This window comes from Phyllobates terribilis, unplaced genomic scaffold, assembly GCF_046119375.1.
Source record: "Phyllobates terribilis strain yellow unplaced genomic scaffold, ASM4611937v1 Scaffold_136__1_contigs__length_4911898, whole genome shotgun sequence".
In the NCBI taxonomy this organism is placed as follows: domain Eukaryota; kingdom Metazoa; phylum Chordata; class Amphibia; order Anura; family Dendrobatidae; genus Phyllobates; species Phyllobates terribilis.
Genome location: NW_027362896.1, coordinates 299,378 through 324,244, shown reverse-complemented (window position 1 = coordinate 324,244; position 24,867 = coordinate 299,378). Strand labels below are relative to the sequence as shown.

At 50.6% G+C, this 24,867-nt stretch overlaps 2 protein-coding genes across 2 annotated transcripts; both read left to right on the top strand.

Annotated features, from left to right (window-relative positions):
* The first annotated feature begins 12,789 nt into the window (after window positions 1-12,789).
* LOC141204935 (uncharacterized) lies at window positions 12,790-16,406 on the top strand. The gene is made up of 3 exons (XM_073663977.1): window positions 12,790-12,819; window positions 12,861-12,951; window positions 15,340-16,406. Exons 1-3 carry the CDS (start codon window positions 12,790-12,792, stop codon window positions 16,377-16,379), a joined length of 1,161 nt encoding a protein of 386 aa, XP_073520078.1. The 3' UTR covers window positions 16,380-16,406.
* Window positions 14,416-14,865, top strand: LOC141204990 (fucolectin-1-like). Its single transcript, XM_073664043.1, has one exon. It carries the CDS (start codon window positions 14,416-14,418, stop codon window positions 14,863-14,865), a length of 450 nt encoding a protein of 149 aa, XP_073520144.1.
* Window positions 16,407-24,867: the final 8,461 nt, after the last annotated feature.

Below are 24,867 nucleotides of genomic sequence, written 5' to 3'. Positions count from 1 at the left end.
TTGGCTTGGTCATTAAGGACATAATTGGCTCCGTCACTAAGGGGTTAATCAATCTGCATAATTTGTCCTTCCCTGCTTGCAAGTAAATAAGTTGCATGGACTGATACAATGGTAGTCAACATATTAGCAAACATCAATTGTTCAATGACGGGCATCCCTGCCATCCAAGGATAGCAACACAATACGTATGCTGAAACAAACGTCAACTCAAGAGTCAACGTTAAGGCTCATATAACAATGGCCTATGTCTCTTGACCCACCAAAGAAACACGTCTGGCCTAATCAAGAACAAATGCTGTGTCGTCACATTGGGGAAGTATAAGAAAATCACTGATGTTTAAAAGTTATAGAAAAGCTTGACAGCGAAAGCATAATAGGGTCTTATCAGGTATAAAATTAAACATTTTTCAAAGGGTTATGCTAACCTGGTATGTTTGTGTTCACAAAAACAGTTATCAAGACGTGGGTAGTGTGAGGCAGTGACCGGCATCGTATACGAGGGACGTTATATATCCCCCAGAATGTGTACAGAGACCTGTTAAATCCATTAGAGTGCATTGCAGTCACAAACTCACCTGCGGCTGCAATGCAGGAATGAAGGTGAGCATTGACCTGGTCAGGCTATCTGGCTAAGACAGATTAGTAAAACCCGGCAGGGCCTTCATTTCTTGGAGGAGTCTACAGGAAGGCAGTGGGGCGGCCTCCTCCCTCCAACCCGGGTTTTCCACTGGCTCTTGCCACAGGTCCTTTAAAAACCCTGCACTAAGGATTAGTGTTATTCAGTGTTGGGACCTGCTAGGAACATAGCAGGAAAGCTCGGCGGGCCTGTGTATAGCTGAACCCACGCCTGGGAAGGCTCTGCCCCCGTCAGGCTCTGAGCGGCCCGTCACGGCCGTTGCCCCCGGCAACCATTGTGTATAGACTCATGTTAACCTGGCTGCGAACCGGAGGACTTTCTGTTAACCTGTGAGTTGCTGAAATAAAAGCTGTTTATGTTGGACTTGCTTGGGTCACTGCCTCAGTTACTGCATGGTGTGAACACCACCACCTTACAGCTTGGTGGGGAATGCGGGCAGTGTGACTGAGGCATACCCCCACCGGCAGCTGCATGACCACAATCCGGCCGGCCACCTTTCAGCCTAAACCTGTGGACAAAATGGAGGAGCTATTAAGGCAATTGGTCCACACGCAGCTGTAGCAACAGCAAACCAATGAGCTGATCATGCAGCAGCTCACAACTCTGCGGGAGACGCCGACGGCACCAACTCCGGAACGTCGAGAGGCCCGGGACAAGGTTCACTCCGCGTTGAGGAAGATGGGACCGGAGGACGACGTGGAAGCCTTCCTGACCATTTATGAGTGCACAGCAGAGCGGGAAAACCTACCAGCCGGCCAGTGGGCAGAAGTGGTAGCTCCGTTTTTGGTCAGCGATGCCCAGAAGGCCTACTTCGACCTCAGTCGGGAGGATGCCCAGGACTACCAGAGGCTCAAAGGTGAGATCCTTGCCCGACTGGGGGTCAATACGTACGTGAGGGCTCAGCGCGTGTTTTCATGGGCCTATGTGGAGACCCGACCTGCCTGGTCTCAGGCTTATGACCTTTTGCAGCTGGTCAAGAGGTGGCTCCAGCCTGAGTCTTTGACTCCAGCCCAGATGGTGGAGAGGGTGGTGGTCGACCGGCTGGTGGGGACTCTGCCAGGCGCTATCCAACATTGGGTGGGACAAGGAGACCCCGGCACCCTCGACCAGGTGGTCAGCCTGATCGAGCGCTACTCGGCCACTCAGGACTTTATCAGAGACTCTGCCCCCTCGCAGCAGTCACGCCGATCTCTGCCAACCCAGGAACCGGGAAAGGGGTCGCGTCCCGCTGCTGAGGGCAGTCAGCGCCATACCCGTGCTGAAGGGGTACCCCGGAGTGAGTGGCAGGCGACCGGTTCCCTCCCAAACGATCATAAGACCGAACAGTACTACCACCATTAGGTGCATGGCGGTGTCAGGGGCCTGGACATGTGGTTGCTAACTGCCCCCTGACTACGGAACCCATGAACTGCGGGTATAACCGCCGGGTCTCAATATATGCCCAGACTGTCTGCACTGCGAGCGCCGAGCCCCCGGACAGTGAACCACAACTATGCCAGGTACTGGTTAATGGGTACCCCACGGAGGCCCTCCTAGATTCGGGGAGCCTAGCGACTTTGGTACATGGGTCGCTGGTGGCAGGAGACAACCCCGGTGGACGGACAGTCGGGGTTGTGTGTATCCATGGGGACCTCCGAGAGTACCCAACCGCGGAGGTAGTTTTGTCCACGCCATGTTTTAACATAAAACATGTGGTGGGGGTGGCAAAAACACTTCCCTATGGGACTGTGTTGGGAAGAGACTTGCCCCTGTTCTGGACTCTGAAAAAACAAAATCCACTCTCCCCAGGTAAAATGTATTACAGGTGCTGTACCCGACGAACCCGAGTCAGGGGTACCTGCCGTAGGTGTGTCCAACCTAGGGACAGAGTGTGACCCCGATAGGTTTCCCCTAGAGGTGCTGGCAGGAGAGGTCGAGGAGACCCCATCGACCCCCGAGCTGGAAGTGTCCCGGGGCACGTTTGGGACAGCTCAGCTACAGGATCCCACTCTGACTCGGGTTCGGGAAAGGGTGTTAGAGGTAAATGGCGTAGCTCAACAGCCCAGTGCAGATACTGTATTTCCACGCATGGTAGTCAACGGTGAGTTGCTCTATAGGGTAGACAAAATCAGGGACGAGGTCGTGGAACAGTTAGTGGTACCTCAGTCGTACCATCGGGCGGTTCTGGAGTTGGCACACACACACCTGCTGGGTGGACACTTAGGGGTTAAAAAGACGCAAGATCGTATCTTGCAGCGGTTCTTTTGGCCGGGGATTTATGCGGAGGTCCAAAAGTACTGCGAATCCTGCCCCGAATGTCAGTTGACCACACCCACTGCAAGTTTCCGTAGCCCATTGGACCCCTGCCAGTGATAAAGGTACCTTTTGAACGGATTGCAATGGACTTGGTAGGGCCCATTGTAAAATCCGCTCGTGGCCACCAACATACACTGGTGGTCGTCGACTATGCCACCCGGTACGCGGAGGCTATACCGCTACGCCACACCTCGGCAAAACAGATTGCACCGGAGCTGTTTGCCATGTTCTGTCGCTTTGGACTACCTAAAGAGATCTTGATGAATCAGGGGACCCCTTTTATGTCCAAAGTGATAAGGGAACTGTGCAAACTGCTAAAAATTAAACAATTGCGCACCTCGGTGTACCACCCTCAAACCAACGGGCTAGTAGAACGGTTCAATAAAACCCTCAAGTCCATGTTAAAAAAGGTGGTTTCTAAGGACGGAAGGGATTGGGACATGTTGCTACCCTATTTGATGTTCGCCGTCCGTGAGGTACCCCAGGCTTCCACAGGGTTCTCTCCCTTTGAGTTATTGTATGGCAGACACCCTAGGGGTCTGTTGGACGTAGCCAAAGAGACGTGGGAACAAGAGCTGACTCCACATAAGAGTATACAGTGCCTACAAGTAGTATTCAACCCCCTGCAGATTTAGCTGGTTGACACATGCGGAATTAACTTGGCATTGTGACACTTGTACTGTAGATCAGCCTGGAAGTGGGAAATGCACTGCAGCAAATTTTTCTTTTTTTTTTTTAAACGTTAAAAGTTATTCAGAGTGTCATTTATTATTCAACCCCTCAAACCACAAGAATTCTGTTTGGTCCCCCTAAAGTATTAAGAAGTAGTTCAGGCACCAAGAATAATGAGCTTCACATGTGTGGATTAAAGATCTCTTTTGCCAGCCTTTTCTGACTATTTAAGACCCTCCCCAAACTTGTGAACAGCACTCAGACATGGTCAACATGGGAAAGACAAAGGAGCATTCCAAGGCCATCAGAGACAAGATCGTGGAGGGTCACAAGGCTGGCAAGGGGTACAAAACCCTTTCCAAGGAGTTGGGCCTACCTGTCTCCACTGTTGGGAGCATCATCCGTAAGTGGAAGGCTTATGGAACTACTGTTAGCCTTCCACGGCCTGGACAGCCTTTGAAAGTGTCTTCCCGTGCCGAGGCCAGGCTTGTCCGAAGAGTCAAGGCTAACCCAAGGACAACAAGGAAGGAGCTCCGGGAAGATCTCATGGCAGTGGGGACATTGGTTTCAGTCAATACCATAAGTAACGTACTCCACCGCAATGGTCTCCGTTCCAGACGAGCCTGTATGGTACCTTTACTTTCAAAGCGTCATGTCAAGGCTCGTCTACAGTTTGCTCATGATCACTTGGAGGACTCTGAGACAGACTGGTTCAAGGTTCTATGGTCTGATGAGACCAAGATCGAGATCTTTGGTGCCAACCACACATGTGACGTTTGGAGACTGGATGGCACTGCATACGACCCCAAGAATACTATCCCTACAGTCAAGCATGGTGGTGGCAGCATCATGCTGTGGGGCTGTTTCTCAGCCAAGGGGCCTGGCCATCTGGTCCGCATCGATGGGAAGATGGATAGCACGGCCTACCTGGAGATTTTGGCCAAGAACCTCCGCTCCTCCATCAAGGATCTTAAGATGGGTCGTAATTTCATCTTCCAACAAGACAACGACCCAAAGCACACAGCCAAGAAAACCAAGGCCTGGTTCAAGAGGGAAAAAGTCAAGGTGTTGGAGTGGCCTAGTCAGTCTCCTGACCTTAACCCAATTGAAAACTTGTGGAAGGAGCTCAAGAATAAAGTCCACATGAGACACCCAAAGAACCTAGATAACTTGGAGAAGATCTGCATGGAGGAGTGGGCCAAGATAACTCCACAGACCTGTGCCGGCCTGATCAGGTCTCATAAAAGACGATTATTAGCTGTAATTGCAAACAAGGGTTATTCCACAAAATATTAAACATAGGGGTTGTATAATAATTGACCCACACTTTTATGTTTAAAATTTAATAAAATTCAACTGAGCAACATAACTTTTTGGTTTGTAAGATTTATGCTTCTGTTCATAAAACCTACTCTCGTTTGCAGTTTGAAGGCTCTAACTTATTTGCATCTTATCAAACCAGCTAAATCTGCAGGGGGTTGAATACTACTTGTAGGCACTGTAATTGAACACGTGGCTAGTATGCAGGACCGGATCGCGGCGGTCATGCCCATCATGAAAGAACATCTGTTAGATGCCCAAGCATCCCAGAGGCGCAAATATAATAAAAGAGCCAGAATCAGGTGTTTTAACAAGGGCGATCGGGTGTTAGTACTGGTACTCACAGCCGAGAGTAAACGCATGGCCAAGTGGCAAGGGCCATATGAGGTTCGAGAAAAGGTGGGGGAGGTAAATTACCGGGTGTATCAGCCCAGAAGGAGGAAACCTGAGCAGCTTTATCATGTAAACCTGCTAAAACCTTGGAAAGATCGAGAGTGTTTAGTTACAGACGTCACTCCGGGCATATCACCAGACAGAGAGTTCTCTACCTTCAGCCAGGGATGCATCAGGGGGAGAGGTCAGGATAAGTGAGGCTCTCACTAAACAGCAGCGTCGGGAGGCTCGCTCGCTGGTGCAGCAGAATACCGACGTGTTCTCAGACCTACCGAGTAAGACTACAGTTCTCCAACATGACATTGTCACCGAACCTGGGGTAAGGGTGCGAATGAGACTGTACCGGGTACTCAAAGCCCGGAGGCAAGCCATCACGGCTGAGGTAAAACAGATGCTCCAGTTAGGCGTCATCAAGGAATCACGGAGTGAGTGGCCTAGCCCCATCGTACTGATTCCGGAACCAGACGGATCGTTACGGTTCTGTAATGATTTCCGAAAACTAAATGAAGTGTCGAAGTTTGACCTTTATCCAATGCCCAGGGTGGGTGAGCTGATTGAGAGCCTTGGGCAGGCCCAGTACTTTACCACGCTCGATCTCACCAAGGGTTACTGGCAGGTACTTCTCACGAAACCGGCGAAGGAAAAGACCGCCTTCATAACTCCGGAGGGTCTATATCACTATGTGGTCTTACCTTTTGGGTTACATGGGGCCCCGGCTACATTCCAGAGGTAGATGGACATAGTGCTCAAGCCTCATCAGGAGTATGCATCCGCGTATCTAGATGATATTATCATCTTTTGCACCGACTGGCATACGCATCTATCCCAGGTACAAGCAGTGCTGGATTCTCTTAGAGCCGCGGGGTTAACGGCAACCCCAAAAAAATGTGCGATAGGGCTAGAGGAAGCCCAATATTTGGGGTATGTGATTGGCCGAGGAGTTATCAAGCCCCAAATCAATAAAGTTGAGGCCATAAAAAATTGGCCTAAACCGTCAAGTACAAAGCAGGTGAGGGCGTTTCTTGGCATCCTTGGGTATTACCGCCAGTTTATAGCTAATTTTGCTGGGAGAACGGCGGCCCTAACCGATCTCTTGAAAGGAAAAAAATCGGTAATGGTTCGGTGGAACCCTCAGACAGAAGAAGCCTTTCAGTTCATGAAATTGGCCCTGTGTGGACAGCCGGTCCTCATCAGCCCTAACTTCAAGGAAACCTTCATTGTACAGACAGATGCTTCGGAGGTAGGCCTAGGGGCGGTATAATCACAAAAAATGAATGGTGAAGAGCACACGGTCACCTACTTGAGTAGAAAACTTGTCCTGGCAGAGAAAAACTATAGCGTGGTAGAGAAGGAGTGTTTGACTATTAAATGGGCCTTGGAATCGCTACGTTATTATTTATTCGGGCGTCAGTTCCGCTTGGTGACGGACCACTCACCCTTGGTAAGGATGAGAAATGCCAAGGAAAGGACTGCGCGAGTCACCAGGTGGTTCCTGTCACTGCAAAATTTCAGTTTCTCTGTAGAACATCGCCCTGGGAAGTTGCAGGCAAACGCGGATGCCCTGTCCTGGGCACCCAGTATAGTGTCAAATGTTCAACCCCACAATTTTGAACAGAGGGGGGGGGGATATGTGAGGCAGTGACCGGGATCATATACGAGGGACGTTATATATCCCCCAGAATGTGTACAGAGACCTATTAAATCCATTGGAGTACATTGCAGTCACAAACTCACCTGCGGCTGCAATGCAGGAATGAAGGTGAGCATTGACCTGGTCAGGCTATCTGGCTAAGGCACATTAGTAAAACCCGGCAGGGCCTTCATTTCTTGGAGGAGGCTACAGGAAGGCAGTGGGGCGGCCTCCTCCCTCCAACCCGGGTTTTCCAGTGGCTCCTCCCACAGGTCCTTTAAAAACCCTGTATTAAGGATTAGTGTTGTTCAGTGTTGGGACCTGCTAGGAGCATAGCAGGAAAGCTCAGCAGGACTCTGTATAGCTGAACCCACGCCTGGGAAGGCTCTGCATGAGTCCATTGTGTATGGACTCCTGTTAACCTGGCTGCGAGCCGGAGGACTTTCTGTTAACCCGTGAGTTGCTGAAATAAAAGCTGTTTATGTTGGATTTGCTTGGGTCACTGCCTCGGTTACTGCATGGTGTGAACACCGCCGCCTTACAGTAGTCAGCTGCTGCAGATCCACAGGTTGTCAGACCAAATCAAAATAGATGGAGGAAAAACAGTGATTGTCTGCGCTGCTAAAGGATCCAGGATACACAGATTAATTGCAGTTTTATCATCGACACGTTTCGAAGTTGACACATTTCTTAAGGATATAACCACATTGTGAAGTAACAGGGTCTTCTGTTGGCAGAATACTACTCAGACAACACAGGGTGATGGTAAACAGTGTGGCAATAATTTACTGAACCACCAGCAATTAATAACATATAGAACAGTCCCAGCAAATACACAAGATGGTGCAAAATTACAGTCTCACCCTCCCGAGGCCTGCTGGGATTAGAGTGGGGAGATATGTGGCCAGATGTCCTGATTAACCCAACCTGGATTGTTCACATCATCTCTGAGAGTTCAGCAGTGATCAATGGAGCAGTTCTGTAACTTTCCAGCAGGACTGGGCTCCCTTAGGCTCTCATCCTGTTGTTTCTCTGTGAACAGATGCAGAGGCCCCCATTTTATAGTTCACATTTGTCCTTTCAAGCCAACCTTCACAGGTAAAGGGTCAGGGATCATGATATTAATTTACAATGCTCGAATATCCACAGCTCATCCCCCCAATATTGTCTGTCAAACATCCTACAATGGTATTTAACATATCTTAGCAAATATTCATTGTTCAAAGTCCTTGTATGGCAGACGATACATTTTAAGATCTGAAGATGTAGATAACAGTCATTCATCTGTAGCATTGGCGTCTCTGCCCCCTGCCAGGCAGAGACGCTGTCCCTCTCACCGCCGCGCTGGAGGAAGCTCTCTCCCGGTGTACCTCAGAAAAAATGGAGGAGGCTCTCTCTGTGGAAATGTGGAGTAAAATCAGCTCACCCTAAAAGGCAGTAAAATAAATAATAATAATGAAATGGAGGAGACTCTGTTTCTTTCCTTGAGCACCTCAAATAAAACCTCTCTGTTTACAACTGAAAAAAAGAAGGAAGCGGAGTACACACAGCTCCGCTCCGTACACCTCGGACACGCGCGGCTCCGCTCTGTACGCCTCGCACACGCGCGGCTCCGCTCCGTACGCCTCGCACACGCGCGGCTCCGCTCCGTACGCCTCGCACACGCGCGGCTCCGCTCCGTACACCTCGTACACACGCGGCTCCGCTCCGTACACCTCGTACACACGCGTCTCCGCTCCGTACACCTCGAACACACGCGGCTCCGCTCCGTACACCTCGTACACATGCGGCTCCGCTCCGTACACCTCGAACACACGCGGCTCCGCTCCGTACACCTCGTACACGCGTGGCTCCGCTCCGTACACTTCGAACACACGCGGCTCCGCTCCGTACACCTCGTACACATGCGGCTCCGCTCCGTACACTTCGAACACACGCGGCTCCTCTCCGTACACCTCGTACACGCGTGGCTCCGCTCCGTACATCTCGTACATACACGGCTCCGCTCTGTACACCTCGTACACACGCGGCTCCGCTCTGTACACCTCGTACACACGCGGCTCCGCTCTGTACACCTCGTACACACGCTGCTCCACTCTGTACACCTCGTACACACGCGGCTCCGCTCCGTACACGCCCGGCTCTGCTCCGTACGCCTCGTACACACACGGCTCCGCTCCGTATGCCTCGTACACGCGCGGCTCCGCTCCGTACGCCTCGTACACGCGCGGCTCTGCTCTGTACGCCTCGTACACGCGCGGCTCTGTACGCCTCGTACACGCGCAGCTCTGCTCTGTACGCCTCGTACACGCGCAGCTCTGCTCCGTACACCTCGTACACGCGCGGCTCTGCTCCGTACACCTCGTACACACGCGGCTCTGCTCCGTACACCTCGTACACACGCGTCTCTGCTCCGTACACCTCGTACACACGCGTCTCTGCTCCGTACACCTCGTACACGCGCGGCTCTGCTCCGTACACCTCGTACACACATGGCTCTGCTCCGTACACCTCGTACACACGCGGCTCCGCTCTGTACACCTTGAACACACGCGTCTCCGCTCCGTACACCTCGAACACACGCGGCTCCGCTCCGTACACCTCGTACACATGCGGCTCCGCTCCGTACACCTCGAACACACGCGGCTCCGCTCCGTACACCTCGTACACGCGTGGCTCCGCTCCATACACTTCGAACACACGCGGCTCCGCTCCGTACACCTCGTACACATGCGGCTCCGCTCCGTACACTTCGAACACACGCGGCTCCTCTCCGTACACCTCGTACACGCGTGGCTCCGCTCCGTACATCTCGTACATACACGGCTCCGCTCTGTACACCTCGTACACACGCGGCTCCGCTCTGTACACCTCGTACACACGCGGCTCCGCTCTGTACACCTCGTACACACGCTGCTCCACTCTGTACACCTCGTACACACGCGGCTCCGCTCCGTACACGCCCGGCTCTGCTCCGTACGCCTCGTACACACACGGCTCCGCTCCGTACGCCTCGTACACGCGCGGCTCCGCTCCGTACGCCTCGTACACGCGCGGCTCTGCTCTGTACGCCTCGTACACGCGCGGCTCTGCTCTGTACGCCTCGTACACGCGCGGCTCTGTACGCCTCGTACACGCGCAGCTCTGCTCTGTACGCCTCGTACACGCGCGGCTCTGCTCCGTACACCTCGTACACGCGCGGCTCTGCTCCGTACACCTCGTACACGCGCGGCTCTGCTCCGTACACCTCGTACACGCGCGGCTCTGCTCCGTACACCTCGTACACGCGCGGCTCTGCTCCGTACACCTCGTACACACGCGGCTCCGCTCCGTACACCTCGTACACGCGCGGCTCCGCTCCGTACACCTCGTACACGCGCGTCTCCGCTCCGTACACCTCGTACACGCGCGGCTCTGCTCCGTACACCTCGTACACACATGGCTCTGCTCCGTACACCTCGTACACACATGGCTCTGCTCCGTACACCTCGTACACACGCGGCTCCGCTCCGTACACCTCGTACACACGCGGCTCTGCTCTGTACACCTCGTACACACGCGGCTCTGCTCCGTACACCTCATACACACGCGGCTCTGATCCGTACACCTCGTACACACGCGGCTCTGATCCGTACACCTCGTACACACGCGGCTCCGCTCCGTACACCTCGTACACACACGGCTCTGCTCCGTACACCTCGTACACACACGGCTCTGCTCCGTACACCCCGTACACATACGGCTCTGCTCCGTACACCTCGTACACACGCGGCTCTGCTCCGTACACCTCGTACACACACGGCTCTGCTCCGTACACCTCGTACACACGGCTCTGCTCCGTACACCTCGTACACACACGGCTCCGCTCCGTACACCTCGTACACACACGGCTCTGCTCCGTACTCCTCGTACACACGCGGCTCTGCTCCGTACACCTCGTACACACACGGCTCTGCTCCGTACACCTCGTACACACGGCTCTGCTCCGTACACCTCGTACACACACGGCTCTGCTCCGTACACCTCGTACACACGCGGCTCTGCTCCGTACTCCTCGTACACACGCGGCTCTGCTCCGTACACCTTGTACACACGCGGCTCCGCTCCGTACACCTCGTACACACGCGGCTCTGCTACATCCACACTGTAAACCCCTCCTGACCCCACACATAAACTTCAGCTCATCCAGCACCATGACAACCAGCACAGCAGAGTCCTGCATCCACTGAGGCCCCTGATCATGTGACCCCTGACTCCTCCCCTCCTGTGACCTCATCACAGGTCCTGTGCGCACAGAGCAGCCATATATGTGGTGGCGGCTCTGCAGGTGGAGGTATGTGGAGACCCCATTACTCTCTATCAGGATTAGCCGTTATTCACACTCGTGCGTCTATTTTGTGTCTGCTTTTCTTGCATGATGAAATAAACCATCCCTCTGATTGACAGCTGGCTGCTCGCAGGGAGGCTGCTGACAATCAGTGTGATGTCGTCAGTCACGTCCCATCAAGAAAGCAGAGCCAAAGAGAAGCCGCTGCTCCGTCTACGTGACTCATCAGGAGCCGCAGAGTCACCAGCAGGAGCAGTCCGTGACCGCTCTGTTCCGGCAGACATTAAGGAAGGCAGTTAGGAACTATCTGCCTTTCACTTTTAATATGTTCGTGTTCACACCACAAGTGCAGCGTTCAGGCCGAACCTCCTCCAGTCCTCAAAGCGGAATTCATTAATGGCCGCCATAAAAATCCACTACTCACTAGTTTCTTCTTCCGACATCATCCAGGATCAGATCCACAGATTACTGCTTTATACCAGAATCAGTGATTGTATTATTACATAGAATTATTGATGACGTTACATCTTCTCATCTTCTTCTCATTCAGGTCTCTACAATATCGGATCCTCTCAGTGAAGATCTTCTATATAAGAGACGTTTCCTGTCAAAGGTTGATATGGACAGAGACAAGATGGCGGAGAGGATATTCCACCTCACCCTAGAGATCCTCTTCCGGATTACTGGAGAGGTGAGAGATTCTGATGACGTCACATTACATCATTCTTATCTATGGGAATAACAGATGGACAGAACTGGAGAGGTGAGGACTCTGGAAATGTCTGGAGGGAGATTTATTAATGTGTCTCTCCATAACCAGGATTACACAGTAGTGAAGAAGACCTCTAGTGAGCGCTGTCAGGACACTGTGTCTGAGGGATGGGGAAGACCCCTGAGCCCAATCACAAGGCCCCCACCTCACCCCCTGATACATGAGGACATCAATGCCCAGAAGATCCTAGAACTCACCTACAAGATGATTGAGCTGCTGACTGGAGAGGTGACACTGCTGGGAATGCTGGGACATTATACAGTGACGCTATGGAGGGATCGGGGGGATGACGGTATCATTGTATGTGTCAGGTTCCTATAAGGTGTCAGGATGTCGCTGTCTATTTCTCCATGGAGGAGTGGGAGTATTTAGAAGGACACAAAGATCTGTACAAGGACGTCATGATGGAGGTTCCCCAGCCCCCCACATCACCAGGTAATAGACAGGACTAAATACACAAGGCCTATAATTATCTGTATGTAAAGAATGAATTCAGTCCCTGTATGTGTTTCCTCCAGATCTGTCCAGTAAGAGGACAACGCGAGAGAGATGTCCCCATCCTCTTCTTCCACAGGACTGTAAACAAGAAGACCCCAATGTTCCTCAGGATCATCAGGTAGATGGAGAGAAGGTGTCATGAGATCTCCCCTATGATGTGTAGACGGCTGTGAAGGTCTTGTGCTCAGTCTTGTTTTATCCACCAGTATTATATGGTTTATACTTGTGTAATGAGAACGGTGGAGATGGCAGGATTAGAGCTGATCATAGATGGGACTTCTCCATCTGTCTGTGACTTTTACAATATTTGTTTCAGGGTGAAGATCTGACCCATATTAATACTACAGAGACATATGTGAGGGGTGATGAGCGGTGTAAAGAGGAGATTCCTACATATGACCACCCAGGTGAGTAGTGACCACTAAATGCAGAGAAGTCACAGATCCTGTGGTCATTATATTATGAGTTTGATCACACAAGTAATTGACGTGCATTTTACTTGCAGATAGATTTGATGCGTAATAAAAAAAAAGCTTTTTTTTTCACTTTTTTTGATTAACGCGTTTTGGCAGCAAATCTTTAATGCTCAGAGTTTTATTTGCTGCAGAAAGGCTCCATGTCTCCAATTGTAATGTAGTTGTGAGTTGCCAGATTACAGCTGAATGTCAAGAAGAGAGCCGGGTCACACACAGAAGTCAGGCAGGTGGACATCTAAGCTGGAGAAGCCAAGGTCAATATCTAGCAGCAGTACACGTCCCGGAAGAGCAGTCAAGTGAGAAGCCAAACCGTTCTGCGGTCAACAAGAAGTATGTAGGCAGATCAGGAAAGGGTTGAGAAGTAGGGTCAGGTAATTATCTGGTCAAAGCCCAGTTTTGATTCTCCATTGAACATTTCACTAGAAAAGATCAGTGACAATACACACAAAGGAAATAAACGTGTCTATAACAAAACAGGTGTAATTGCAATAATGTCCTAGGAGAAATACTTCATTTTCTGGAACAATTTTAATGGCGCCAACTATTTCAACCATGACTGTGTACAGAGAAATGTGAGACAATATAGAGATTAAAAATACAATTTATTAGATCGCAGTTGAAAACACATAAAAATACAAAAAGCCATTTAAGAGGGATCAATGTAATCACAAAAAACAATGGAATGAGGCATCTGGATGAGTCCTGGATAAGTCCTAAGCATACAGCCTTGAAGGGGTATTCCCATCTCCAAAATCCTATCCCAAAATATAGTAGGTGTGATAATAATAACAGAAAATACCTCCAATTAGAAATGTACTCCGAGTGTCCTGGGATCACCACGCTGACGTACCGACCTCCATCCCCTTACAGCAGAAGCACAAGGTGGCAGAGATAACATTCGTGACTGTGCCGCACACTGGAATGTTATTGTCGGGGGAGTTGCCAATTCGGACCTCGGCCCCCATGAGTGGCTCAGGGCAACAGTCCATCCTGTTGGTTATGGCGACGCTGGATGTCTTGTAGCTCTTGCCCAGGTCCAGCTTCCACCAGGGATCCTTCTCCAGGTTGGTGTGGGTGCAGAAGTCACTATTGAAGTCGGTGTCTTTGTTCTCATCGATGGCGTTCTTAGCCAATATGCTCCTGGTGGCATACGGATAGTCCGACACCTGGGAGGCCACTCCGGTCCTTGCTATGTTTGTGGTCCAGGTGCAGGAGCAAATCCCAGAGCCAGAACCACAGATCCCAGTAGAATCAGAGAAGATACAAGATTCATCCAGATTGTGCAGGAGCTGCTCCTGTGAGTACAGACTGCAGGGAATAGTCACTGATTACCAGGGAACCAGCATTTATCAGATGTGGAGATTACACAGGACCTTCACTTACATCTCCTGCAGGATGAATCTTGTATCTTCTCTGATTCTACTGGGATCTGTGGTTCTGGCTCTGGGATTTGCTCCTGCACCTGGAGCCACAAACATAGCAAGGACCGGAGTGGCCTCCCAGGTGTCGGACTATCCGTATGCCACCAGGAGCATATTGGCTAAGAACGCCATTGATGGGAACAAAGACACCGACTTCAATAGTGACTTCTGCACCCACACCAACCTGGAGAAGGATCCCTGGTGGAAGCTGGACCTGGGCAAGAGCTACAAGATATCCAGCGTCGCCATAACCAACAGGATGGACTGTTGCCCTGAGCGACTGATGGGGGCCGAGGTCCGAATCGGGAACTCCCCCGACAATAACATTCCAGTACGCGGCACAGTCACGAATGTGGTCTCTGCCACCTTGTCCTTCTGCTGTAAGGGGATGGAGGGTCGCTACGTCAGCATGGTGATCCCATGACACTCGGAGTACCTGTCGATGTGTGAGGTCGAGGTTTATTCAGACTCCAATTAGAAATGTGGTATAGTTCTCCTGATTCTTTGTCACTTACCCCATGTGCAGAGCATTGCAGTAGCTTAGGTATCCATAGTTATGACCACTAGCAACTAACTTGCAATGCCCTGAACATGGGGTAAGTGACATAGCGAATCAGAAGAACTATACTACATTTCTAATTGGAGATATTTGCTAATCTTATTTTTATTACACCTCCTACATATTGGTATAGTTTCTCGGAGATGTGAATACTCCATCTTACATGTTTTTATGGCGTGTATTTTTATCTGTTGCTGTAGATTGTAATGTAATAAAGCTTATTTTTAATCCTCCTTTTATTGCCTGAAACGTTTCTGCCTGTATGTATGTATAGAGAAATGTTATAAAATATAAGGAATTGATATAAAAAAATAATAAAATCAGATTTATTCTTGGCAGATGACTGTGGTGTCAAACCAGATACCCATGAAAAGCGTGCCATTATTCCAGCTATACCTCCAGCCCTTCAGAGCAAAAATCAATCATCTGAGCCTTTTCAATCCGTCATCTACTTGGATTCATCACAGACTGTTAAGCAAAATGAAAGCCAGAGAAGGGATGTCGAACATCAAATAATTCCCACAGGGAAGAAACCATTTTCCTGTTCAGAATGTGGGAAATGTTTTAAAACTAAATATAAATTGCTTAAACATCAAAGATTTCACACAGGAGAGAAGCCATATTCATGTTCAGAATGTGGGAAATGTTTTATCCAGAAACCAGATCTTCATAAACATGAAAAATTTCACACAGGAGAGAAGGCATATTCATGTTCAGAATGTGGGAAATGTTTTATCCAGAAATCAGATCTTCATAAACATCAAAGAATTCACACAGGAGAGAAGGCATATTCATGTCCAGAATGTGGGAAATGTTTTGAACATAAATCTAAATTGCTTATGCATCAAAGAAGTCACACAGGAGAAAAGCCATTTTCATGTTCAGAATGTGCGAAATGTTTCAGCAATAAGTCAAATTTGCTTAAACATTACAGAAGTCATACAGGAGAGAAGCCATATTCATGTTCAGAATGTGGGAAATGTTTTATCCAGAAATCAGATCTTCATAAACATCAAAGAATTCACACAGGAGAGAAGCCATATTCATGTTCAGAATGTGGGAAATGTTTTATCCGGAAACCAGATCTTCAAAAACATCAAAGAATTCACACTGGAGAAAAGCCATATTCATGTTCAGAATGTGGGAAATGTTTTATCCAGAAACCAGATCTTCATAAACATTACAGAATTCACACAGGAGAGAAGCCATATTCATGTTCAGAATGTGGGAAATGTTTTATCCGGAAACCAGATCTTCAAAAACATCAAAGAATTCACACTGGAGAAAAGCTATATTCATGTCCAGAATGTGGGAAATGTTTCACGCAGGGTTCATGTTTAATACAGCATATACAGTTACACAAAATAAAAAGGGATTAATAGAAGGACTTACTAGGCCGATCGCAGAGACGATTCAGTTTAGCTGGAGGGAAGCAGTCAAACGAACCGTTATGGAACAGGACCCCCGCTTACACAAATATGTATAACCCGGCATGAGTATAGATCAATATTCGGCCTGATCTTTTATGCCGACAGGGGCACTGCCCACACACTCCCCTGTGATGACCTCACGTGGGCTGGTCTCCGCCCTTCTTGGTTTTATTAAATCTCTAATTTTCTGCGATAACTCCTCACTGGTTGATTGCAGAAGTTAGCAAGTGATGCCATCTTTTTTATTGCAAATTTACCTGTGACGGATCAACCCCGTACTCCAAGATTTTGCCACATGGGGGTTGTCGTAGCGCCTATGCAGCTAATGGGACATAATGTTACAAAGTGGGGTGAATATTGTGGATCACATATTGTTGGACATTTTGTGATGTGACCAAAGCACTCCTGGCCCCCACCTTCCTGTGCTCACTTAGCAGTGGCAAACAGACAATGTGCTGATTAATGGGTTGTTGCCTAACTGCTGTCTGGGAGCCTACTGTGGGTATTATCTGGTGAGAACAATGGGTGCTAAATATAGCCTGTGTGATTCTCTATAAAACCTGCTTGTAAGAATAAAAGTTTTAGTTCATCTTGGAGACACAGTGCGATAGTCATATTTTATATATCCCAGTGTAAGAAAAGCCTTTCCATGTCCGGGGCCGGCAGAAGAAGATTGGACATCTGCGGATGGGGTAACTAGCTCCCGTCACACTGGTGGCAGCGGTGGGATGCGGTCCATCTTCTTCAGGAACCAAGGACTGAATGGAAGATATCTACCGGAAGCTAAAGAGGAATACTTTGAAGAACCTTGTGGAAGCTCGAGGGTTAACCGCCAGCAACAAAACAAAAGCGGATTTGATAGCAGCCATTATGGAGCTCGACAATGCAACAACCTCCAACGGGAACGTGGAAGAGACTGAATTCCAGAGGGAGGTAAAGAGCAGACTGGCACTTTATGCTCCCAACCCGGCAGTACAGATCATAGATAAGGTGATGGCTGATGTGCGTACTGATCTGGATAAAAAGATGGAGATGGAGAGGACAGAGCGGATGGAGCTAGCCAGGATGGAGATGGCAGAGCGGACCAAGATAGAGCTAGCCAAGATGGAGATGGCGGAGCGGAGACAGGAGATACAGCGAGCTGGGGAAGCCCTGGCTTCCTCCCCGGTACCAGCAGGGGTAAGCCACAAAATGATCCAATACAATGCCTTCCGACAGTTGGGGGAGGCAGAGGAAGACATTGATGGCTTTCTGCAGGACTTTGAGCGGCAGTGTACACTTCATAAAGTGGAGCCGGAGGATTGGGTCCAGATTCTGGCCAACAAGCTGACAGGCCGGGCAGCGGATGCCTATCACACTGTATCGGATCAGGACTGTATGGACTATAAGCGAGTCAAAGAAGTGATCTTGGCCCGGTATGCTCTAACACCAGAGGCATACCGTCAAAAGTTCCGCAAAACCACAAAACGGGAAACGGATACCCACGCTGAATGGGCCTGTAAACTATGGCAGTCACGCTTACAGTGGGTACAAGGTAGCAAAGCAGACACGAAGGAGGACGTCCTACAGCTCATCATGTTAGAACGATTCTTTTACTGGGTTAACTCCCGAGACGCAAGAATGGCTTCGGGACTGACCGATGAACATTATGATGCCAGGAGGGCCCAATTGTCAGGGTCCAAAACTGTCTCAAGGGGCCCTCCCATGGGTCTGGAGGCCCCTAAACCACAGAAGCTTGGCGGGGGACCCACCAATACCCCGGCCTACCAGAGTCCTCCTGGGGTGCGATGCCACACCTGCCATCAACTGGGTCACCTGCAGAGACACTGTCCCAACCGGACCCAGCGCACCCAGTGGCCAAAACCGGAAACGACTACCTTCAACCGGGCCGCTGTACACTGCTACCAAGACGAAGCCGACCCGGCATCGGTGGCTATGGCTGAAACATATCCTGTCACTACCCGGAGACAAGCTCGAGCTGCGGAGGCGGAATCACACTCGGAGGAGGCCCAGGTAAGACACTACAGCTCTTCTCGTATTCCCATAGCCAGACACATTTCATGGGACACCCCAGCAGAATTTAGGAAGGAGGTACTAGAGGATCCCTCATTGCAGGGGTATCGCGGGAAGGCACAGGAGGGAAGAGGGGTACTGGAAGGTGAACAGTTTATATGGCATCAGGGACTCCTCTACAGGGTTACCGGGCAAACTCACTCAGGGACGAGCCCCACTGTAAAACGACAGCTGGTAGTTCCCAAAAAGTATAGGCAGGAGTTGCTGCGAATCTCTCATGACATACCCTTGGCGGGGCACCTCGGAGTCAGCCCCACCAGGCATCGTCTGACACAAAACTTCTTTTGGCCAGGGTTATTCCATGATGTTCGTCAGTACTGCCAGACCTGTGACAGTTGCCAGCGCATTGGCAAGAGGGGAGATCGCTGCAAGGCCAAATTACACCCCCTTCCCATTGTGGAGGAGCCATTTAGCCGAGTAGCGGTCGATCTGATAGGGCCGTTAGCCAAACCCAGTCCATCAGGGAAAAGGTATATATTGACAGTGATAGATTACACCACGCGGTATCCAGAGGCGGTTGCCTTACCTAACATACTGGCAGAGACGGTGGGGGCTGCTCTGCTCCAGGTTTTCTCACGGGTTAGATTTCCCCGGGAGATTATCTCGGACCAGGGCACCCAATTTACGGCAGAGGTGACCAGCCAACTGTGGAGACTGTGTGGTGTAAAGTCCATTAGAAGCGCCCCATACCACCCGCAAACCAATGGGTTGTGTGAGCGCTTTAACGGAATGTTAAAACAACTCATTGGGACGTTCACCCGGACCTACAGGGACTGGGAGAAATTCTTGCCGCACCTCCTGTTCGCCTATCGGGAGGTGCCCCAAGAATCTACGGGGTTCTCCCCATTTGAACTGTTATATGGGAGGCGGGTGAGGGGGCCCCTAGACTTAGTACGAGAACTCTGGGAAGGGGAGGAAACCATAGCAGGAACCCCTATCGTGCCCTTCGTGCTGGAACTCCGGGACCGCCTGCAGGAGTTGACTCAGGCTGTGTGCGTGAACATGCAGGCGGCCCAACGGCTCCAGCGCGTATGGTACGATCAGAGGACTAGAGAACGCACCTTCGAGATAGGACAGAAGGTCCTGGTACTAGAACCGGTTAGGCAGAACAAATTCCAGGCCGCATGGCAGGGGCCTTACCGGGTAGTGGGGAAAATAGCCGACACCACCTTCAATGTCGCCGATTGTGACGACCCCAGGGTTATCCGCATGTTCCACGTGAATATGCTGAAGCCCTACCGGGAGCGCCCTGAAGAGGTAGCTTCCATCTGCGCACCCGAAGCAGAGGATTTAGCCGAACTCCCCTTACCTGATGTCTTAGGTGAGAGGACTCAGTCGAAAACCTGGGACCAGGTACACTTAGGAGAAAACCTAGGGACCCGGGAGAGAGAGCAGGCCGAGACATTGCTGAGGCAGCGTCAGAGGATGTTCTCAGAGAGACCGGGGTTCACCCGACTTGCACAACACAAGGTTGAGACACAAGATCAGACCCCCCTGAGACAACCCCCCTTCCGCGTCCCGGAGTCTGTACGAGAAGGGATGCGACAAGAGATACAGGAGATGTTGCGTTTAGGGGTCATTGAGGAGTCAGATAGTCCCTGGGTGTCCCCTGTAGTGTTAGTGCCTAAGAAAGATGGGACTACCCGGTTTTGGGTAGACTATCGCAAGCTAAATGAGAAAACTGTGACAGATGCGTATCCCATGCCGCGTGTGGACGAGTTGTTAGACCGGCTGGCTGGGGCAAAGTATTTGACCACCATCGATCTATGCAAAGGCTATTGGCAGATTCCCCTAAGTCCTGATGCTATTCCCAAGTCTGCATTTGTCACCCCGTTTGGCTTATTCCAGTTTTGGGTTATGCCATTTGGGATGAAGAATGCCCCCGCGACCTTCCAGAGGCTGGCTGACCGGCTTCTGGATGGTCTCCAGGACTATGCTTGTGCCTACCTGGATGACATCGCCGTCTACAGCGCGACATGGGATGAGCATCTAAATCATCTAGAGACAGTATTGGATAGGATCCACAAAGCCGAACTCACCCTGAATCCCAACAAGTGTCACGTAGGCAAAGCAGAGGTGCAGTATTTAGGACATTGGGTGGGGGGTGGAAAACAACGACCGGAACCCGCCAAGATTGAGGCCATAGCCAAGTGGCCCACCCCACGTGCTAAAACCCAAGTCATGGCCTTTCTAGGGACAGCGGGGTATTATAGGAAATTTGTCCCTAATTACAGCAGCATTGCCAAGCCCCTCACTGATCTGACACGTAAGAACCTCCCCCGCCAGTTAACTTGGACCCCCGAGTGTGAGGAAGCCTTCCGCCAGCTAAAGGACGCTCTCACAAATACCCCGATATTGGCCGCACCCGATCCAACTAAACGTTTCCTTGTTCACACGGACGCATCTATGTTTGGGTTAGGGGCAGTACTGAGCCAAGTTGGGCCGGACGGCCAAGAACACCCAATAGCTTATCTGAGTCGGAAATTACTGCCTCGAGAAGTCAGCTATGTGGCCATCGAAAAGGAATGCCTGGCAGTAGTATTTGTAAATATATTTGTATGGAAGATAGTATTCCCTCATAACGGATCATAACCCCCTGGTATGGCTTAATCGGGTCTCCGGGGACAATGCCAGACTACTACGGTGGAGTTTGGCGCTACAACCGTTAGACTTCACCATCCACTATAGACCCGGCAAGCAAAATGGTAACGCCGATGGACTAAGCCGACAAACTGACCTGCTACCAACCTCATAAATCGTGGACCTCCTCCAGCTGATCCGTCGGGGAGCAGACTGGGTAGGCCGATCATGTCCGAGAAGGGGGAGGATTGTGACGGATCAACCCCGTACTCCAAGATTTTGCCACATGGGGGTTGTCGTAGCGCCTATGCAGCTAATGGGACATAATGTTACAAAGTGGGGTGAATATTGTGGATCGCATATTGTTGGACATGCTGTGATGTGACCGAAGCACTCCTGACCCCCACCTTCCTGTGCTCACTTAGCAGGGGCCAACAGACAATGTGCTGATTAATGGGTTGTTGCATAACTGCTGTCTGGGAGCCTACTGTGGGTATTATCTGGTGAGAACAATGGGTGCTAAAAAATAGCCTGTGTGATTCTCTATAAAACCTGCTTGTAAGAATAAAAGTTTTAGTCCATCTTGGAGACACAGTGCGATAGTCATATTTTATATATCCCAGTGTAAGAAAAGCCTTTCCATGTCAGGGGCCGGCAGAAGAAGATTGGACATCTGCGGATGGGGTAACTAGCTCCCGTCACATTACCTTTACTTAGAGACCACACATTACATGACTCACTGTCCGTTATTTTCATTTTCAGAAAGGCTCTAACTTGCTTCTTTAAGAGTGGTCTTGGCCAGTATTGGATTGCATCTACTTTACTGATCTGGGGTTTGATCTCGCCTCTACCTACTACATATCCTAGTTATTTGGCCTCTTTATTTCCCATGGCAAAATGTTTTCAGATTTATAGAAAACCCTGCCTTCCTGAGAGGATCAAACACCGCCTGGACCTTTTGCAGGTGACATCTCCAATCTGGGCTGAAGATTACGATATATAAAGTATGATGCAGTGTAATTCTTACGGATTGCGAGGATCCAGTCCATGGCACTCTGGAAGGTGGCCAGGGCTCCCTGCAGACCAAACAGCATCCGGACATATTGGAAACATCCGTCGGGCATAGAGAAGGCAGTCTTCTCCTTGGCTTCTTGTGACATGGGGATTTGCCAATATTTCTTAGTTAAATCCAAGGTGGTTATGTGGCGCCCCTGAGAGTTCAGTCGCCACAGGGGTACTGCACTTCATGGAACGAGGTGTGGTATCTCCTCTCCGAGGTAAGGATGGAGCACCACACAGGACCCCACCACACATCCAACACTACACACTCCCATTCTGAAGGGGGTTTAGAGCACAATGTGCTGCCCCGGTCCTGAATGGAGGAGTAAGGGGGGAACCAAAAGTAGGGGGAACCTTGTAGTGAGTAGGGTGGAGGAAGCACTTTACGGTTACACTAATACATCCATATAAATATGGATGCCATCTTTAATACCGGGTCTTTTGTCGCAGTTCCCTGGAGGTGACAGTTAGTACAAGCTGCAGCTGCCTCAAGATGCTGCTATTCCCGGTCTCAGGCCTTGAGATTGGGGGCTGGGGCAGAGTTGAGTTACAGCTGGCTGTGTCCTATGTCTTAGTTCACACCAGAAAGCCTAGGAGGGGAGCAGAGGAGAAGAGCTCCACAGGCGAAAGGATCTCAGGGGATGTGGACGGAGCGGAGTCGCCACCTGCTACCCTTATTCTGGCCCCGCCAGAGAGACTCCTGCCGCAAGAGGGGGTACCGGTCCCCGATTATCTGACTTTGTACTCCAGGTCTCTGTCAGAAAAGTCCGGAGGCAGAAGTGGATCCCAGGGGGAATACGGATGGAGCGGAGTCGCCACCTGTATCCCCTTAATCTGCGTCTATCCAGAGGGACCCCAGCATTACGCCACGTTTACACCCCAGTCACCAATAAGGGACCTAGGCGGTCCGGGGGCTACAAGCCACCTTCAGCGGACATTGCGGTACCCGTACGGGACTTAGTAGGGGCACGAGGCGGTTCTAGTACAGCAAGTGAGAGGAACACACTGGTGCAGGGGTTTTGTCTGGTGCACCCGAGCTACCCGGAGTGAGCTGAACCCCATCCTGGTGGCCGCAGCGCGCCGTGAGGAACAAAGAGAAGCTTTGTTGCTGAAAACAAGTCTACCGTGAGTAAAACCTGGATGACTTCATACACCGCCTCTTCTCTCTCATTTCTGCGCGGCACCGCACCCACCATTCCTCTGCACTGCACTTCTTCTACTCTGCCCTGAGGCCTAGCTCCACCTGTGGGGAGCTATTCCATCCCAAGCTGCTAGAACACCGGCCTCAGAGGACTGTCGCAGCGCTGGTGGTCCTCAGCAGAAACCACAGGTGGCGTAGCCGACAAATAACCACTCATGCACTACCCCATATTTTTAATGTGTGCGCCCTGGCCACGGACCGGGCCAAGGCCACGACTGCATCCCCCTCTACCACCGGCCCGCCGTCCGAGTACACCTTTCCCAGGGAGGGCTAACGCTACCTGAGTAGTAGTGGGTCACACAGTTATATACCTTGCCAGCCCACGTCTCGCGATCAGATCATCGACACACGGCATCTGATATGCGTTGAACTTGGACTTCATTCAGCTTCCTATAATCGTTACAGAACCTCCATTCGCCATCAGGTTTTGGAACCAGGACAATAGGGCTAGACCACCCTCTCTGATTCCTCAATGACTCAGAGATTCCTTGGAGAATAGCTCTTGCCAGGACTCAGGAATTAGATAGGGCTTCAAGTTCACCCGCACATGGGATTAAATCAGAACCTCATGTTCTATGACCTTTGTACAAAATAGCAATTCTAAGAACAGGTCCCTGTTCGGCTGCAACAACTCCCGCACTGCTATTTTTGAGCCTTCAACGGCATCTTTGCTATTATGACTCTTTCAACATCTGCTTCTGGCGTGTCCAGAAAACACGGAGTTTCAACTGGCTCCCTATCTTGCCACATACGTACACTTGGTACAGTTTTAGTCTTCCTGGTTATTATTATTAATTAATATAGCGCCATTAATTCCATGGCGCTTTACATGTGAAAAAGGGGTATACATAGCAGACAACAAGTACAATAGTTTAAACAAAAATAAGTCACCGACTGGCACAGGAGGCGAGAGGACCCTGCCCGTGAGGGCTCACAATGTAGAAGTGGGGGTGAGGATGCCGTAGGTGAGGGTACAGCTGGTCATGCAGTGAGGGTTACTGCAGGTTGTAGGCTTGTCGGAAGAGGTCGGTCTTCAGGTTCCTTTTGAGGGTTTCCACGGTAGGCGAGAGTCTGACGTGTTGGAGTAGAGAGTTCCAGAGTAGGGGGGATGCATGGGAGAAATCTTGTATGCAATTGTGGGAAGAGGAGAAAGGAGCAGAGTAGAGAAGGTGGTCCTGCGAGGATCGGAGGTTGCATGCAAGTAGGTACCGGGAGACTAGGTCATAGTTATATGGAGGAGACAGGCTATGGATGGTTTTGTATGCCAAGGTTAGGGTCCTGAACTTGAGTCTCTGGGCAATGGGGAGCCAGTGCAGGGATTGGCAGCGGGAAGAGACAGCGGGGGGACAGGTGCATTAGTCGGGCAGCAGAGTTTAGGATGGATTGCAGGGGTGCGAGAGTGTTAGAAGAGAGACCACTGAGCAGGAGGTTGCAGTAGTCGAGGAGAGAGATGATGAGGGCACGCACTAGTGTTTTTGCAGATTCATGGTTGAGGAATGTGCGGATCCGGGAAATATTTTTGAA

Coding starts and splice junctions, on each gene's coding strand:
- LOC141204935 (XM_073663977.1), top strand. CDS start 12,790: ATGGCAGGATTAGAGCTGATCATAGATGGG. Junction 12,820..12,860: donor TAGAGCTGATCATAGATGGG/ACTTCTCCATCT, acceptor TATTTGTTTCAG/GGTGAAGATCTGACCCATAT. Junction 12,952..15,339: donor TCCTACATATGACCACCCAG/GTGAGTAGTGAC, acceptor TATTCTTGGCAG/ATGACTGTGGTGTCAAACCA.
- LOC141204990 (XM_073664043.1), top strand. CDS start 14,416: ATGAATCTTGTATCTTCTCTGATTCTACTGGGATCTGTGGTTCTGGCT.